The following is an 18,618-nucleotide window of genomic DNA, read 5'->3' as shown; positions in this document are numbered from 1 at the left end:
GATTCCAGATAATTAAATAGTTGTAGCTGTAATGCCTAACAAATCATACAAAGTTTATTTATTTATCTTTTAGATAATGTATAAATCTCCATTTGAAAAAAAAAGCCCTTATAAATGCGTTTTTGCTGATTATGATTTTTATTTTTTGTTTTTTTTCGTTGTGATAAACGTGATAAATTAATCATTGATCAGGATTTTATATGTCCCATTTTCGGTTTCAGTGGATTCCACCTGTCTGTCTTGTTTATTAAATTACAGGCCTACTGATATTATTTTGCTTTCTTTCTATTCGAAAGGCCACAATTTTATATTAAATCATATGTAGTGTAATTTAATTTAAATTCTACAGTTATCAGTGTTATTTGTTTATTTATTTATTTATTTTGCAATTTGTAATTTCGCTTCAGCTTTGCATTAACTGTTGTCTTTTTTAAAGTTAAATGGTGACAATACTCTATATCTATCTATCTATCTATCTATCTATCTGTATGTATATATATCTTTATTGTATATTTGTATATTTACAAACACACATGCAATAAAGAGAGAGAGAGAGAGAGAGAGAGAGAGATGGGTAGTAACTGATTACATGTAATCTGGATTAATCTGTATTACGTAATCAGATTCCAAAAATTAAGTACTTAATTAGATTTAATTATATAAAATACTCAGAATCAGACCTTATCAGTCCGATTCAAACTTACGTTTTTATTGATTACATGATTATATATTATTCACACAACTGCAACAAATTATTCATAATTTATTGATTCTCTCTGTTTTTCATTTAAAATAGCATACCACATATATAGATGCAGAAAGTCTTCCAGTTTTGTGGACATTAATACAAAGATCATTTATTTTGTTGGGTAACTACACAGCATTTAACCACTGGATTTACAAAAAATCATTTCAGGTTTAAGTAATGTTTCAAGATTGCATTAACTACTAATGAGCACATTCATTTTTATTTTAATTATCACTCAGTAAGTTATTTAACCATGTATTAATACATCTTTAGAAGGCTTTTGCCTTTCAAACACATTAAAATCCACAAATTCACATTATGTCTTATTTACTGTACATGTGATGCAGGCATTTTCAAACCTTTTTTTTTCACCTGAACTACCTAAAATATTTACTCGAAGTGCCCCTGACATTTTAAAATAAGTATTTTCGTAATTAACAAGTCACATTTGTATGTTTAGGGTTCTCTGATACTGGTTAATGTTCACATGCCATAAAGGTAAACAAATTAAATATTTATTTTTTTAATGTGTTTTATTTTGATTGTTATTATGTATTTTTTATTATAATTTCACATTTTTATTATTTAATTAATTATTAGCTTTTCATTAAACTCACGAACCCCCGCAGCTTCTTCAAGAAACCCCAGTTAGGAAAATTTGATGTAATGTTAAATGCACTTGTTGCAACATATAATATAAACCGAATGTAATATATTTTCTTACTCTTTGTATTTCTATATCAATATAAATCAATGTGATAAATGAGTTAGGTCAAAAGTAATCTAAAAGTATTTTTTTTTTTAAAAAAGTAGTCTGATTATATTACCTAAAATGTGTAATGTAATGGATTACGTTACTAACTACAATTTTTGTCATGTGATTTGGAATCAGTAACGGCCTACAATTTGTATACATACATAAATACACACACACACACACACACACACACACACATTTGTTTTTGTGAATTGTGGGGACTTTCCATAGACCTCTATAGATTTTATACTGACCAAACGATATTGTCTATCCCCTAACCCAACCCTAACCCTAAACCTACCCCTTACAGAAAGCATGTTTGTATCGTTACACTTTCAGATAAACATTATTTACTATTTTTAAAAAAATTTTAACATTGTGAGGGGACCGCAGGCTGGTCCCCACAATGTCAAAAATTTCAGGTTTTACTATCCTTGTGGGGACATTTGGTCCCCACAATGTAGCAAGAACAAGTATACACACACACACACACACACACACATATATATATATAATATGGTAAGTTAGAATAAATTGAAATTTCTGTATTGTTCTGTGTACTGGAACCTAAAATACATTAATACAACGACAACAACAATAAAACGTTTTCCAATCGTTCTTTTTGATCCACACATGTATTTTTTTATTCTTATTTTTTTGTCATATATAGCCGTACTGAGCAGTTAAATGCTAGAAGGAATGCTGGGCGTCATTCCTAACATATCATTTGAATGTTATCAGTAAACGAAATAAAACACCTTTGTCATTATCACTATTCAAGCCAGAGCAGCACATGTAATTTTTGAGGAGGAAAACAAGCGGCTTGTTCTGCCACACTCCGCCAGCCAATAGGAAGTTTGCTTTGAGGGCACGTGAGCAAGTTTTGAGTCAGTCAGTCCTCTCAGTCAGTAAGTTTTTCTCTCGTCAGTTGTGATGTGAAGAGCGGTCCGTATACGAGCGTCTTTTTTTGAGCTTATTTTATGGATTTACGAAGGATAAGCCCAAACAATTTTGCAGTATGATGTTCCTCATGAACTATTTAAGTAAGTACCACTCATTTGAGACTCTAAATACAGCAAATAATTGTTAACGTTTTTTATGTGTAATGTGGTTAGCTAGCAGCGCTAAAAGTGTGAAGCAGCAATGAAGTGGAGAACAGTTACAGTACTGAGCGGTATTAGTTATTAAATTAGCTTTCTCACATCATACCTGTTCTCAAACAGTCCAAAAATAATATATCAAAAAGTGTGTTTTAGTGCTTATTTTATGCTCTTGTTAAAGTGCCAAGCTTGTCAAACCAAATCTGTACATTTAATTTTGACGTACATCTATTACTGGTCATATTCCGTGTCGTGCCCGTGTTTTTTCCTGTTCATTTCCTCTCGTATCTCTGAACGCAGGAGAGAGGTTTTGTTTTGAGTGACAGGTGTCAAGCCCCTGTTAAATGATACGATCAGTGCATTACTAGCATTCTGCAGCAGACATGCGTCACCTGTAGACAAAGGCAGTCACGTAATCATAGTGCCCAAAAAACAGTCACGACTACAAGAATTACATGTGAATAGATGATGCATCCGTAGATAATGGGGTCAGGTAGTCTGTGGGCTTGAGTTCCAGTAGTTCCTAGATCATCATAATGATAGTGAAGAGCCTGAATGAGAGCCCATTTGGGGCTGTTTAAACTGGTTTAAAATTTCCTGTTTGCTTAGAAAGGCAGCCCTGATGTTTTGATGAACTTATAACATGGCAGGATGAACTTCATTTTCAGTATGTACATGAAGAGAAATGTGTCCTTTAGGTGAAGTTTTAATATATGATTCAACTGAATAAATAAATGCAATGCAGGTTTAATATGTGCACTTTAATTATTTAGATATGTGTAGGATATGTATGTACCTGCATGTCAGAGCCACTTTGTTCACAGTAAATGCTGCTCCATACGAGCTGTTGTTATTTACATGTGTGGAACGTCTTAAACTCTATCTCTGCATTTGCTGTGAGTTTGGGTTTATTTTAATGTTTATCTGGGAATGCCATTTCATCAGATTTGTAAGGGTAATCAATTATAAACCTATGCAAACACAGGTTTATAAGACTAATATTAGTATCATTATCATTATCTCAATATGCTAACAGGTCATTGTAATTTTAAATTAAAAAGTTTAAACCCTCGCTCTGAGTTTACACGATTTGATGTCCACATTCAAGAAACTACAGTGGCTGTAGCATTTCTGTTGTAAAAAAATGACCAAATATTAAAGATCAAGTGGACATTTGAATTAAATGTTGTTCAGCCAATATTAAACAAGTATTAGATCACACAGTAAAGTGTAAAAAGACGCCTTTTGCAGTCACTTGTTATAATGCGTAATGTACGTTAGCTTTGTTGTTTATAATACATTATGTGTTTAACAGTTTTGTTCAATAAAACCATATGATGACTTGCTTTTGATAGTTTATTTGAACTTGCCTCATTGATATTTTATATTTATTTTAAGTAATTTTAAAGGCTATTGTTCTCATAGATCAATTAAAAAAATAGATTCATTGTAATTATCCGATTACTAGATTAATCGTTGAAATACTTGTCAGATTACTCAATTAATCATCAGAATAATCGACCGATTGCTCGATTATAGTAATAATAATCGCAAGTGACAGTCGTACTTTCTTCTGCTGAACACAAAAGAAGATATTTTGAAGAATGTAGGTTTCTGGTCCCCATTTACATCAGTAGTATTTTTCTATACTACGGAAGTCAATGGGGACCAGCAACTTTTGGGGTGAGTAAATGATGACAGAATTGTCATCACTGGGTGAGCTATTTCCTTAATAAAGAGATATTTCTGGGCATTCTGCAGTTGGAGGTGAACAAATATTTCAAATATTTCAAAAACTGTTGTGAGTTTACATTTAGAATCATTCTATATTAACTGATCGTCAGCTTTTTGTCTCGCAGTGCCTTCAGCTCTCCACTGGCAGGAGGGCGTTTGGATCAGCGGCTGAGGCGGCTCCGTAACGGCAGAAGCGGCTGCTGGAATGTTCCGTCAGGGCAACAACAGTGGGAATAAGCGTTTGACAAGCGGTGCTCGTCTCTCCCAGTCCAACGTCCCTGTGCCCCTGTCCCCCGGGTCCAACGAAACGCTAGAAATGGGCCGTAGCTCTAAGACGAACCCTCTCAACGCTATGGGCCTGGACCACACCACCACCGCCCCTGGAGGGGACCCCGACTACATCCTGCAACTGGTCAATGATGTGCGCAAGTTTTCTGACGTGCTCCTTAGCCTAAAAGAGGCTTTTCGCTCCAAAGGTGAGGTTCTACTTAACACTTGCTACTTCAGATGCTTTCAAAAACGCTTTGTTGCTGTGCAGCTGTGGTTGATCTTGTGGTATTGCTGTTTATGACGTATGAGTGAATATGGGTCAGTCCATGCTGATGTATAAGGTTTGTAGGCTGTGTTAGTGTTTCTCATTCCCATCACTGGAGGAGTGCCACGTCTGTCAGGATGCCACGGGTAAACTCCTGGCTATCCTGCTGAGAGTGTTTCTTTTCTGCTGCACAAGGCATCTCTGAAATTTGCCTCCTTGTGGTAGAACCCGCCGCCCACCCCCCTCCACCTCGAATAGATATGACTGCAGATGAGTCTGTTGTTGGTTATTTCTGTTTGCTTTTTCAAGGTACTTTTTGGAGAACTATGTGTTCCTGTTCTGCATTATTGGAAACAGAAGATTATGTTCCTGTTAGATGCTTTCTTTTAGAAAAACAGTTGCTAAGATGAGAAAAATGAAAAGCAGCTATTATGTTGTCTCCACAGTAAATACAGCATTTATGATAGAACGCTGGAGTATAGATAGTGACTGGCCAATTATGGTTTGTGGTATATACATATTTAAATACTTTCCCATCTAAGAATAGCCAAACTGTCCCATCCCCAGCAGAGAATTATGTTGTTGTTTTTTTTGTTTTCTTTGCAAAACGGATTTCACCACCTAAAATGGTGGTGAGCAGCAAAACAAATAGATTTGCTATTTCTGTGCACTGTAAATATGTTTTTTGTGCACTGCAAAGGACATTGCTCATTTTTAGGCAATAATTCACCTTTTAAATTGTCTTTTAAATAGTTAGTTATGATTGTTATAACCGTTCCAATTTATTTTTTGCAAACAACTATTTAAATGTTTGGGGTCAGTAATTTTTTTTTTTTAGCAAGGATGCATTAAATTGACCAAAAATGAGAATAAATGCATTCATAATGTTATTAAAGATTTCAAATAAATGCTGTTCTGTTGGACATTATATTCATCAAAGATGAAACTGCAGCATGGTGAGCATAAAAGACTTCTTTCGAAAACATTAAAACAATTTAACAACCTCTAACTTTTGGATTTCATAGCATGTATACAGCATGTATACTGCCATTCAAAATTTTGGGATTAGTAAGATTTTTAATGTTTTTTTTTTTTTTAAAGAAGTTTCTTATGGTCATCAAGGCTGCACTGATTTGATCAAAAATCAAAAATGTAATATTGTGAAATGTTATGTTAATGTAAAAAAGAACTGTTTTTTTTGTTTGTTTGTTTGTTTGTTTTTTAAGTGTAATTTATTTCTGTGATGCAAAGCTAAATTTTCAGCATCATTGCTCCAGTCTTTAGTGTCACAAGATCCTTCAGAAATCATTCTAATATGTTGATTTATTGTCAGTGTTGAAAACACTTGTGCTGCTTAATATTTTCTTGTAACCTGTGATTCTTTTTTTAAGGATTCTTTAATAATTTATTTTGTTAGAAAAGGTTTCTATTTTGAATAAATGTTTTTTTTTTGTTACTTTTTATTGATCAAAGAATCCTGAAAAAGAGTATCACAGGTTCCAAAAAAACATTAAGCAGCACAACTTTCTCAAGCACCAAATCAGCATATTAGAATGATTTCTGAACGATCATGTGACACTGAAAACTGTAAAAGTAATGGCTGATGAAAATTCAGCTTTGCATCACAAGAATACATTTTATTTTAAAATATGAAGAGTTTATTTGCAAAAAGCAATAGACGGCACTTATAAAAAATGAACTGAGTGCCGCACATTATTCTCCACACAAGGCATGATCTAAACCATAAACACGTTGTGCCAAAATAGCTGGTATTGTCCACTTTCAAAGCATTGCGAGTTCACATTTTACTGCAGAAGCCGACAAGCACCATTGTTGTTTGTGAACAGAAGCTGATAAGTCCATTATAGCGAATCAGTGTGCTGTATTCAGGTAAGGTGATAAGGCTGCCAGTCACTTTGAAAATATGTAGCTAATGAGGACATATGTATCTTGAGGACAGATAATTTCAACAGACTTGATAAACATGTGATATCTTCAGGGCGTCAAAAGGAAAATAAAAGATGAAATTTTTTCACGGAACGTTGCTAAAGCAGCATGTTACAATGGTAAGGAAAATGCTGCTCCCTGCATTTTGTGTAATCACAACCATAAAGCTGATGTGATTACAAAGATAAAACAAGTGTTTTTTTGTTTGTTTGTTTGTTTTTTGTAACTCTGAAACTTGAAATGTGGAGCTTTTGCTATAAAACAGACTTTTAATACATAAAAAAAACATACTTTCAATGAAATTTTCTAAGTTACCTGTGTTTGTTTAACCCTTTAACTGTCACCCCCTATCTTGAACATAGACATGAAAATGCACTATCCAAAGTTATTTTTTTTTTTATAATTCATGAACGATTTTGAATTATTTCAAAAATATTTTGTAATATGATTTTGATGTACAATTTCCATGGTAATGCAATGGCTGATTTTAAAATGGTTTTCAAAGGATGAATTTTGAGATTTTAAGTTTTCAGTTGATATAGAATTTCTTAAGATTTTTATTACGAAGAAAATTTTTTTGTGACAAAGGTCAGAACTCCTGTTATGATGTAGATTTTTGAGGTGCGCTCTTGTCATAAATTAATCGTACACTTTTCCTACATTATTTGTAACACAAAAGAGTGGTAAAATATCTATTTAGGAGTCGTAGACCTTTCCAACGATGTATAGTTTGTCATGATTAGATTAGGAGTTGTTTGTAATATGGTGAAGTAAACTGTACCACAGAGGGGATGGTGACAGTTAAAGGGTTAAGTTATTATTAAAAATGGAGTTTTTACAAAAAAACTCTTCATATGTTAAAATAGAAAGCCATTATTTTAAACTGTAATAATTTAAATACAGCCTTGATGAGCATAAGAGAATTTAAACATGAAAATTCTCACTGATCCCAAACTTTTATGTTAATCAGACTGCAGTCTCAAATATTCAGTTATGCTTTGTAAGACAGATGACCATTAGCATGACACACTTGTATATGTATTACCAAAGCATTACTGGAAGTTGGTAGAGGGGAATAACAAAACACTGTAACAAGTGTGGCAGGTGACCACAACAAAACACAAATACCAGCAAAACAAATGGAATGAGTAATCTCAATAATCAAGATTTGTTGCATATTTGGTAATTCTGTTTCCCAGTAGTTCTGTCAGTGCAAATGACTATCCAGCTGCTTTTATTTTAAATGATAAACTGTTTGGTTAAGTACTGATGAGTGAGATTCTCCACACCACCCTCTGTCAGGCAACCCGGTGACACTTCCCTCAAGCACATGCTTTTGACCTCCCCGCTCTCCCACTGCCCTGTTCCCTCTCAGTGGAGGAGATGCTCACTGACCCTCTAAATGTATGGATTCATCCTGTCTGCACAGAGATTGATCATTGCAGCTCTCTTGGTTGTATACGCTAGCTAGGATCTAGCCAGGAGGAACGCTACAGGAACTCATCTGCGTGCTTATTTGCTCTGCTGTCTGATTTGCACGTCACACGCGAGATTTTTGTAGCCACAATGTGGTTAATTTAGGCTACCAAAACTAGTGGGTTGTAAAGTGTTTATCAGAAAACTGCAGTCGCAGTACGTTTATCGTTAGTGTTTATGTTGATGACTGTGAGCTTGGCTCATCACTTTGATCAGTGCGACCAAACTCTTCTCGTCGGTGATTCCTCCTCCGCCACGAAGCCCCCTCCTCCTGCATACCCCGCATTCCTTCAGAACAAATGTTCACTTGTTGCTATGGTGCCTTCGATTGACTGTTGTTAGGTGTGCGACACATGAAAAATGACTCTTCCTTGCTGAAATTTCTGAAGGAACTTTTCTACTCAGTTGTTGTTTGACTTTCTTGCAGGTGGGGAATTTTTAAGAAGTGCACAGTTGTCATAGTCAAATTGTTGTTAAATGGTTAAATGGTTTTGTACGCTCCTTCTTTCAAATCGACATCTTTCCCAGAAACGGTCCCTTTTTGTTGTTTCTTTTGTCAAAACACAACCGAAAGCCAAGCCTAGTGTGATTTTTCTTTGAATCCAACATTGAGATGTTTTTGGTTTAATGTTGAACTCCCGTGACAGTTGGACATTCAGATGGGTGGGGTGTTTTTACTGGAAGGGCTAAATATCAAATAATTCCCTGTGTGATTTTAGAAAAGCACGTCCAGAGCGAGTGGAAGTGTATTGTGGCCTGTTGACGCTCATCATGTGGCTAGCTGAAAGAATGTGCTGTTCTGTTGTGAGGAAGAGTTGCTCTTAAGTGCTCTGAGTTTGAAAAGCACTGTGATAACAGCCAGGAAGTCTTTCGTTCGTCCATGCACTGGGTCTGAAGACTGATTGAGCATAGTTCAGATAGCAACGCTCAGCATTTGTCTTTTTTATAAATGTACGGAATTGATTCAAGGTGAACTAGACATTTTCTGTCAGACACAGCTAATCATACTTTATTATCAGTGTTTACAGTTAAGAATAAAAGTAAAGTCATCAAAACTGTAAAATAACACAAAATGAAGTATGAGATATTATCTATTGACCAAAAAAAGGTTAAACCAAAAATCTTATATGTGACTCTGAACCACAAAACCAGTCATAAGTAGCATATTTGTAGCAATAGCCTACAAATGGGTCAAAATGATCGATTTTTCTTTTATGCCAAAAATCATTAAGATATTAAGTAAAGATCATATTCCATGAAGATATTTTGTAAATTTCCTACCGTAAATATATTGAAACATAATTTTTGATTAGTAATATGTATTGCTAAGAGCTTTAAAGGCGATTTTCTCAACATTTAGATTTTTTTGCACCCTCAGATTCTAGATTTCAAATAGTTGTGTCTCGGACAAATATTGTCCTCTCCTAACAAGCCATACATCAATGGAAAGCTTATTTATTTAGCGTTCAGATGCAATTGCAGTTCATATGTGTGCTAGACATTTGTTGCCAGTTTTTCCTTCATCGATCAAAATAATAATCCTAATTTTAGTTTTACGAAGAAATGTCTGCATCATAACATTTTATAGGGCTGGGTTTTGAGACAAATTTAAAGTTTTGATTCGATTTGATTCTGATTCACAAGCTTTTGATTCGATGTTGATTATTTTGGATATACATCAGGTACAGTACATGGCAAATTTTCTTAAGGAACAAAAAACTCAACTAATGCTGTACAATATACATGAGGGTCAATTGGTACTACTTTATTATAGTATTAAAGGTTAAAATGAACAGATTTGTATAAAATCCCTAAATTACACTCAGTTTGTCACGGTGTTGTGTGCGGGGAATGATCAGGATGAGCGAGGAGGTCCAAAGCACAGAGTTTTATTAATATAATCCACAGGGAAACATGAACGGACAGGAAACAGCAGGGAACCAGCAAACACAACGTAACTCGACGGAGAAACATACAAACTGACTGAATGACAATTAAGAACCGACGATCTAAACAGGAACACAACCAAACTTATATACACGGAAACAACCAATCAGGGGGAGACAGGTACAATCAAACAGTGACGTAATAAATGAGAAACGGAACAGGAAGACCAAATAAGGGCAACACAGGGGAAAAACACACAAAAACAGTCCAAATGGTCTGACACAGTTACGTTTTATAATAATAAAGCTACAATTACCTAATTATATTTCTATTTAAATATTATAATGAACATGTTATATTGTGCATATATTTAGCAAAAGAGTTAATTTTTCTAGTTGAGTACTGAACCAAATGGTTATGGTCACCAAATTTTATTTTTTATTTTTTTTCTGATGTAAATGTGACGTTACATGACGTTCTGTTGATGTCTTTGCATGCTTAAAACACTGGTTGTGCAATAGCCAGGATACAGGTTTTGGTAAATTGTACTTTTTGTTTTTTTAAACAAATCCTTTGGATGTTTATTCATGTTTATTTTGTGCTGAAACTGGTATTAAAGTGGAGGAGATGCCACGTCTCTTTAACTGAGGTGCTGCAGCGATCTGCCACTCCACATTAAACAGTGCCAAACAGCATTTATTGTTTGAATAATGTAATAAAATGAACAGTATTTGAAATAAGACTTTGTTTTATATCAAACATAACAAAGCACAAAGCTTATTGCAATTTATCGGATGGGATGTGTGCTACAATGTTTGGTTCATTCCCTGAAAACAGGCTAGACTAATCGATTCTTGGGACTTAAGAATCGATTAAAATTGAGGAATCAATATTTTTTACTTAGCCCTAACTTTTTATATAGGTAATTTATGTATTACATTAATTTATATTTGTCTACATGTATACATATCTGTCTACATAAACTAATTTCACCCAACTAGCCTGAATTTAAGGTCGCAAGAAATATAAATTCAGTAACATGTCAAGTTTTGAATTTGTGGTAGAATTACCATTCCTGTTTATATCATCCTAACTAGTGAAAACATTTAAGATTTTCCACATTTTATCCCTATTTTTATTTTGTTTATTTGGGAGTCTGTCCAATTTGCTTACTGTCAATTATACGTGGTGTCACGGGGGCGGAGCAAAGCGACAGACACAGTGGGCGTGACGTCAGGCCTCGGAGAGGCTTTTATTAAACAATAAAACAAAGTGTCCAAAAAGGGGGGAAAAAAGTGTCCAAAATAAAAGGGGATCTGGTGTCCTCGATGTGACAGGGTTCCGTGAAGGAGGGGTAGTGTTCCGAAGGGAAGGGTCCAGGTAAGGGGCGGAGTCCGGCGGCCGCACGCGCTCCCCGCTCAGGTCCGGGGTGCGAGGGGCGGCAGCTTCTCTAGAGGCATCGTCCTGCTCTATCCACGCAGCACTTCTGGGGGGGGATAAAACGGCCCGGCAACCTGGCCCGTCAGCCGTCACGGGTGCGGTCCTCATCCGGACCCGCGGGGTCCGGCAACTCGTCCTGCGGCGCTGGTTCCCTCTTCACCCCTTCCTGGACCCACGAGGACACTAGCGTGCATGCACGGGGAAGAGACCGGTCTCCCTGAGGAGAGGCGCGCTCGGCATTTTAACAGCGGCGGTGATGAGGCTTCATTCACATCAGGTGTGCCTCATCACACGCCGCCAGACCTGGATGTTTCAGCGCCCCTCCTCCTCCCACACGCCCACTCCCGTCGGGAGCCTGGTGAAGGGCGGCGATTACCGACGGGGTGCAGCTGACAATTAGGGGGGAGGCAGCCGACTCGTCACATTGGCTTCAAAAGCTGTAGTCCTTAATGAAAAAGGTTGATTTTTTTAAAAAACATTCTCAACCCTTAAGCGTGGGAACCACACAGAATCAACCAAAACGATCTCTAGTTTAAAATTAGCTTAGGTCTTTCTCTTTTCTTAGACATGGTTAAAAAATAGTCTTCCAGCAGAGTTATTTTCCTCCAGTCGTAAAGCTCTTATTATGGCTCACAATGATTGTACACACAGGCCACGTACACACTGCAAAGTTTTGGGAGTGACGACCGCATTTAGATGCGGGAGTACTGTCGCTGGTACGCAAAGTAGGACTCTCTTGACAGTAATATATGGGTTTCCCCCGAGACCACAGGCCTTGTGGGTGACACTATGGTGCAGAGAGACAATATCAAGATTTGTGATCAAGTCCAGACATGTTTTTGTACCTTGTGAGTTTCACTGAGAGAGTGATGAAACTGCATTAACAACTATAATATTCAGTTCAGTTCAGTTCTGTACACTCTCGACTAAATGACGCACCTGAGTAAAGGATGACAAAATGTTCAGTTTTGGCTGATGTAATTGTTTTTATTTCGATATTGTATGGGTTTGTTCTGCTGATGCCCTAGTTTAAAATTATTATTATTTTTTTTTAATTTAAGTTCTTTATCTGATCTAAAACAAACGTTTTCTCATAGCTGGACCTGGTGGATGAATTGTTTTCGTGAAGCCCGTTGGAGGTCTGGGTATGGAGGCCCCTTTGGCATATTGTAGTGGTGTTAATCTGGGGATATGGACAAAACCCTCTAAATTGAAAAAGTGAAAAAAAACACACCCACCCTCGTGTAACGAGATTGCTTCACAGAGTGTTTTGCGGGTGGCACCATTGCCGAAGCCCCCCGTGGTAGGCGATATAATGGCTCGCTGCGCTTGTGAAGTGGAGAAGAGAGATTTGTTGGGCAGTAACTTTCCCACTGAAGGTGAGGGATGTTTTTGTGTGGGCCTGTGGTTGGGTAGCATTTCCTGGGGTGTGGATTTACAGCCACAGTTCAGCAGATTGGTCATGGGGATGTGCCAGTTGGCCCATAAAATCGTAGCAAAGTACAGTGCTGGATGGAGAGAGTGTTTTGGGGTACATGTCAGATGAAAGCCTCTCGATAGAGGTTATTTTGGTTTGGCTGAATGAAATGAACTTGTTGCATGATTCACTTGAACTGAATCTGAACATAAAAAACATGTTTAGAATGCTGCTTTTGGTGTGTTTATTTACCCTTACATGCTAATGGGACACTCCAGTCTTTGCTAATTTCCTGCACTTCAAAGAATGCTCTTTTTGTTCCCGTAAAAGAGAAGTGGTATGAGGACGGCTGACAGGCACAGCGACAAACCCAGTGCCGCTTTCTCACCGGTGAATCACAACAGAGCGTCGCTAAGCTCGTCTGCCGCTTTGGGCAAAGCGCGGCTGAGGCAGGTCGAGACGTGCCTATTGATTACCTGTTGTTAGCAACAGAGGAAATGCCAGCAGCTGTGTGTAAAAGCTTTGAAGTGTGTGATGACATTGTGTCAAGCGGCTAATTTTCTGGGAAACATTTGGAACATATGCTGGAACAAAAAACTTACAATCTATTTTCTCAGGAAAACGTTTTCATTTCTGGCAGTAGCCTTTAACGTGGTTGAATTTTAATCGACTAGCACTTGATAGGATTGGGATATTTAACAATTTCTGCTTTTAATGAGGTCTGTTAAACACCTTAGATACTGTACTAATTTGGGGAATAAATGTGTATATATATTTATAATTTCTATATACAGATTTCCATTTTAGGTGTGATTAATCACAAAAAAATCTAAAGGGATAGTTCATCCAAAAATTAAAATTCTGTCATTAATTACTCACCCTTATGTCGTTTCAAACTAGTAAGACTTAAACTGCTTCAATACACGTCAAAGACTGACAGGGAAGAGAAAAAAAACTGTTGAATGAAGTCATTATTTTTGAAGCTTCATTCTCGTAGCTTCAGAAAATTAAGGTTGAATCACTGATGTCACATGGACTAGTAAGGACTATGTCCTTATTACCTTTCTGGGCCTTGAATGTGTCAGTTGCATGGCTGTCAGGGTCAGAAAGCTCTCAGATTTCATCAAAAATATCTTAATTTGTGTTCTGAAGATGAACGAAGATCTTACGGCTTTGGAACAACATGAGGGTGAGTAATTAATGACAGAATTTGAAAGTAAATGAAATGCGATTTGTTACTTACTTGTATCAGTTAGATAGCTGTAATGATTTGTTGTCACAATATTCGCTCATAAATTAGATTTCTGTGGTTTTTCTGTTGTTAAAAATGCTGTTACTGAAATATTACTTAAGGTACTTATTTTATAAGTAAATTACTGTAAATATATTTCAATTAATTTATTTATATATTCAAATAATAATTATTTTTTAAATATCAGCTGCAATATTACTACAAGTATATAGTTGTCATATAATATAACAATAAATATTATGTTAATTCTATATTAAGTCTATATTAATTAGAAATGTAAATATATTAATAATCACAGAAAAATGTTTGATTAATTAGCTTGTACACTGCCATTCAAAAGTTTGGGATCAGTAAGACTTTTAAATCTCTTATGCTCATCAAGGCTGCATTTATTTGATCAAAAATACAGAAAATTTATTACAATATAAAATAATGGGTTTTATTTTAATATACTTTAAAATTGAATTTATTCTGTGATGCAAAGATGAATTTCTATTAGCCATTACTCCAGTCTTAGTGTCACATAATGCTTCAGAAATCATTCTAATATGCTGATTTATTATTAGAATTATCTATGATGGCAATAGTTGCGCTGCCAAATTTTTGGAACATGTGATACTTTTTTTTTTAGAATTCTCTGATGAATTTAAAATAAAAATATCAACATTTATTCAAAATGTAAATATTTTCTAGCTTTTTATCAATTTACGCATCCTTGTTGAACAAAAGTATTAATTCCTTTCAAAGTGCGTAGTGTATATTGTTAGAAAATATTTATATTTTAAATAAATGCTATTCTTTTTAACTTTTTATTTATCAAAGAATCCTAAAAAAAAAGGTTCCAAAGGTTGTATAACAGGTTCCGAAAAAAAAAAAAAAAAGGAGAACAGCTGTTTCCAGCACTGATAATAAATCAGCATTTTAGAATGATTTCTGAAGGATCATGTGACACTGAAGACGGGAGTAATGAGACTGAAAATTCAGCTTTGATCACAGGAATACATTAGATTTTAATATATATTAAAGTAGTTTAAGTGTTCTTAGACATCGTAATAATATTTCACGAATATTTCATCTTTTTTGATCAAATAAACGCAGCCTTGATAAGCAAAAACATTCAAAAATTTACTGATCCCAAACTTTTGAACGGCACTATATACGTTCAGTGATTATAATGATTTCACGAAACAAAATTTCTTTTGACTTCATTGAGGCATTAAGCAAAGTCAGATGATTTCTGTGATGTAATATGTGTTGTAATTCAATAACATCCTGTTGCATTTTGTCCCTGTGAGCTAAGGACATCTTGTTCACAATCTTAATTTTAATCCATCTGTCGTTATAACTTGCTGAGATCTAAAAAATGTGTCGGATCTGTCAGCGACGTGTGTGTGTTCATGAGAAACTGTGATGACTTTCCTGCCGTTGTGACTGATGTGGGATAGGGGCTGTTAGCAGCCTTCGTTCTCACACTGTGTTGTGAGGCTTGTTGGCAGCTGGGTGAGATTATGTTAAACGGCTCTGATCAGAGACGAAGGGGTGGGCGAAGAGCACAAGTGAAACATGAAGAGACTGAGCGTGAAGCGTGGCTGGGCCAACACGCAGGCTGACCGTGGGAGGGACGGCGACTCGCCGCTGGAAATAGACCCAGGACGGAGGGCCATCAGCAGGGGGCTCGTCCCGAACAATGCGTGTGTGCCTCTCTGGCGGTATCCCCACTGAAACAATGCCCCTCAGTTCCCCCTGAGCAGTTTTCATGCATACTTTTTAAAATCCCATTGTTTTGACAGCACTGAAGTGTTTGGGGGCCCAGATGATGCATTATTCATAATAGAGTGAGAGCGGGTTTGGAGAACACCGGTTGCTACGCTGGCATGAAGACGTCCCGGGACCCCAATCAGCTCTGACACATGACACAGTCCCCTGTGTGTTGGGCCCCCATTGGGCGGACGCAACATTCCATCAGTCCTTTTTGGGGGTGGATCAGTCCCTGTCATTCAAACAGGCCTGCCCTGGATATCAAGCTACACTTTGATAAATCAAGCACTTCGGTTGTGCTGGGCCGCAAAACATCATCATTTAAAAAAAAAAAGCTTAATCAGAGCAGGCATTTCGCTTTGTGACCTGCTGCTTGACCCCTCACCAGTAATTAGGAGGGCAGTGAGGGGAAGACCTAAGATGGGGTGGGGGCTTCTGACGGAGTCCTTTTGTCTGAGGGACACTTCAAAGTCAGAGAGGAGAGAGGACACTCCTGAGTATCCCTGGGGCTAGAGCCTTCTCTCCTCTTACCACATTGGAATCTCCTAATCCTGACAGGTTGAAGACAAGCACCTGGTCACCCAGGTGGAGGAGGGAGATCATTGTGTTGTTGTGCTAATGGAGGATCCTTTAGTGACCTTAATGCATGACTTTTAAGATTTGGCTTTTTTAAATACTGGTGAGCGACACGTGTCATAATCTGAAAACCACTCCCACTGGCGGGAAAACAATCCAACGCTCTCCATTGACTTTGTATTGCGGGAAGCTGCCTCCTTGTCATTTCTGACTTACAGCAAAAAAAGAACAATGTCTAAAAGCTGCTATGTGACAAGGTGTACAGTAAAACAACCCAGAACTACAATTTTATAAACTGTCGACCCAAAAAATGAGCGTTTAAGGACACAAAAGTAGAGTGCAACATGTTATATTACACTGAGAACTACGCCCACTGGAGGGAAACTTAATCAGAAACAGGGGGGCAGCCGTGGATTAATGGTTAGGGAGTCAGGCTTGTACCCGAAAGGTTGCGGGTTCGAGTCCCGAGTCCTTAAAGAAACAATCATTATTTTTAACCATGTCAAAGGATTATTTCGCCACCCTATGTAAACCTGAGAGGATGAGATATATTGAGAAACTAAATTTTATTGGTCTATGTCAGTGCTTCTTTTCCTTGCCTTCCTTTTGCTAGAGAAATAATCCAACTGAATGGCTCAACATGAAATACCCTGACATTCATAACTATTTGTGTCCTTAAAAGAGAACTCCACTTCCAAAACAAAGATTCACATATAATTTACTCACCCCCTTGTCATCCAAGATGTTCATGTCTTTCTTCAGTCGTAAAGAAATTATGTTTTTTGAGGAAAACATTTCAGGATTTTTCTCCATATAATGGACTGGTATGGTACCCTGATTTTGAACTTCCAAAATACAGATTAAATGCGGTTTCAAACGATCCCAAATGCGGTTGTAAAAGATCCAGACAAGACGAGCGTTTGACATTAAAAAGTATATAAATTGTATTATTTTTCTGAAAATAACCGATCGTTTCGCTAGATCGTTTCGCTGCATTTGGGATCGTTTGAAGTCGCATTTAAACTGAATTTTGGATTTTTTCAAACTCGGGGCACCATATCAGTCCATTTTATGGAGAAAAATGCTGAAATGTTTTCCTCAAAAAACATAATTTCTTTACGACTGAAGAAAGAAAGACATGAACATTTTGAATGACAAGGGGGTGAGTACATTATATGTGAATCTTTGTTTTGGAAGTGGACTTCTCCTTTAAACACTTGTTTTTTGGATCAACAGCTTATAAAAACAGTTCTGGCTGTTTTAGCTTGTTCACTATACATCTTGTCACAAAGCAGCTTTTAGACATTTTTCTGTTTTTTGTTATAAGTCAGAAACGGTAAATCAAATTTATGCTTTAAAAGTAGAGTAATCATAGCAGGTTTCATTCATTAGTCTGTCCGTTTAACATCTATGTTTAGCTTCAAATGGCATCTTTGATGACAGTATTCTATAAAAATGATTTGCATTCTGATTCTGACATCCAAAGGCGCAACAATATTTTTTTCTTCTATTCCATTTAGCCGTTTTTACTCCACTTGTTACCAGTGTTTTTCTGCTAGCACAATGCACATGCAGCTGCAAGTGAAGCAACTGTGACAAACAGTATTCTATTTTGTCTGGTTCATGTTTTGTCCAACTTCTGCCCACAAAAGCCCACAGATAGAAGTTGTGAAACTGTAAAATCTGTCTCGCTCTGGTGCCATAGACAGTTTTTGGTCCCAAGACAATCTCACCTTAGAATAGAAAGGTGCTTACCCTTGTTGTCACATTCAGTCAAAAAATATCCAGCCTTCCACCTGTAATGCATTTGTTTTTGTTGATGAATAGACAAATAACATACAAAATTGTATTTGTATACAAATGAAATACAATTGAGTCTCTTACCTTTTTTCATTCTCCCTCTTCCTGTACACAAATCAATGTCTTCCATCCAGCACATGCATTCATCAATTCAAAAATTGTCCCAGGCTGCATTTAGTTGACCTCAAGAA

General features: G+C 36.6%; 1 protein-coding gene across 2 annotated transcripts in view; it reads left to right on the top strand.

Moving 5' to 3' along the window:
- Window positions 1-2,403: 2,403 nt before the first annotated feature.
- arhgap29b (Rho GTPase activating protein 29b) overlaps window positions 2,404-18,618 on the top strand; it is a 46,938-nt gene continuing 30,723 nt past the window's right edge. For both annotated transcript variants that reach the window (XM_051134976.1, XM_051134967.1), the window contains exons 1-2: window positions 2,404-2,548; window positions 4,465-4,815. In XM_051134976.1, the coding sequence (XP_050990933.1) occupies window positions 4,545-4,815 (271 nt within the window). In that variant the 5' untranslated portion in view covers window positions 2,404-2,548; window positions 4,465-4,544. The remainder of the gene's footprint in view (window positions 2,549-4,464; window positions 4,816-18,618) is intronic.

The sequence above is a fragment of the Labeo rohita genome, chromosome 2, assembly GCF_022985175.1.
Source record: "Labeo rohita strain BAU-BD-2019 chromosome 2, IGBB_LRoh.1.0, whole genome shotgun sequence".
Classification (NCBI taxonomy): Eukaryota; Metazoa; Chordata; class Actinopteri; order Cypriniformes; family Cyprinidae; genus Labeo; species Labeo rohita.
This window is presented reverse-complemented; position numbering and strand designations above follow the sequence as displayed.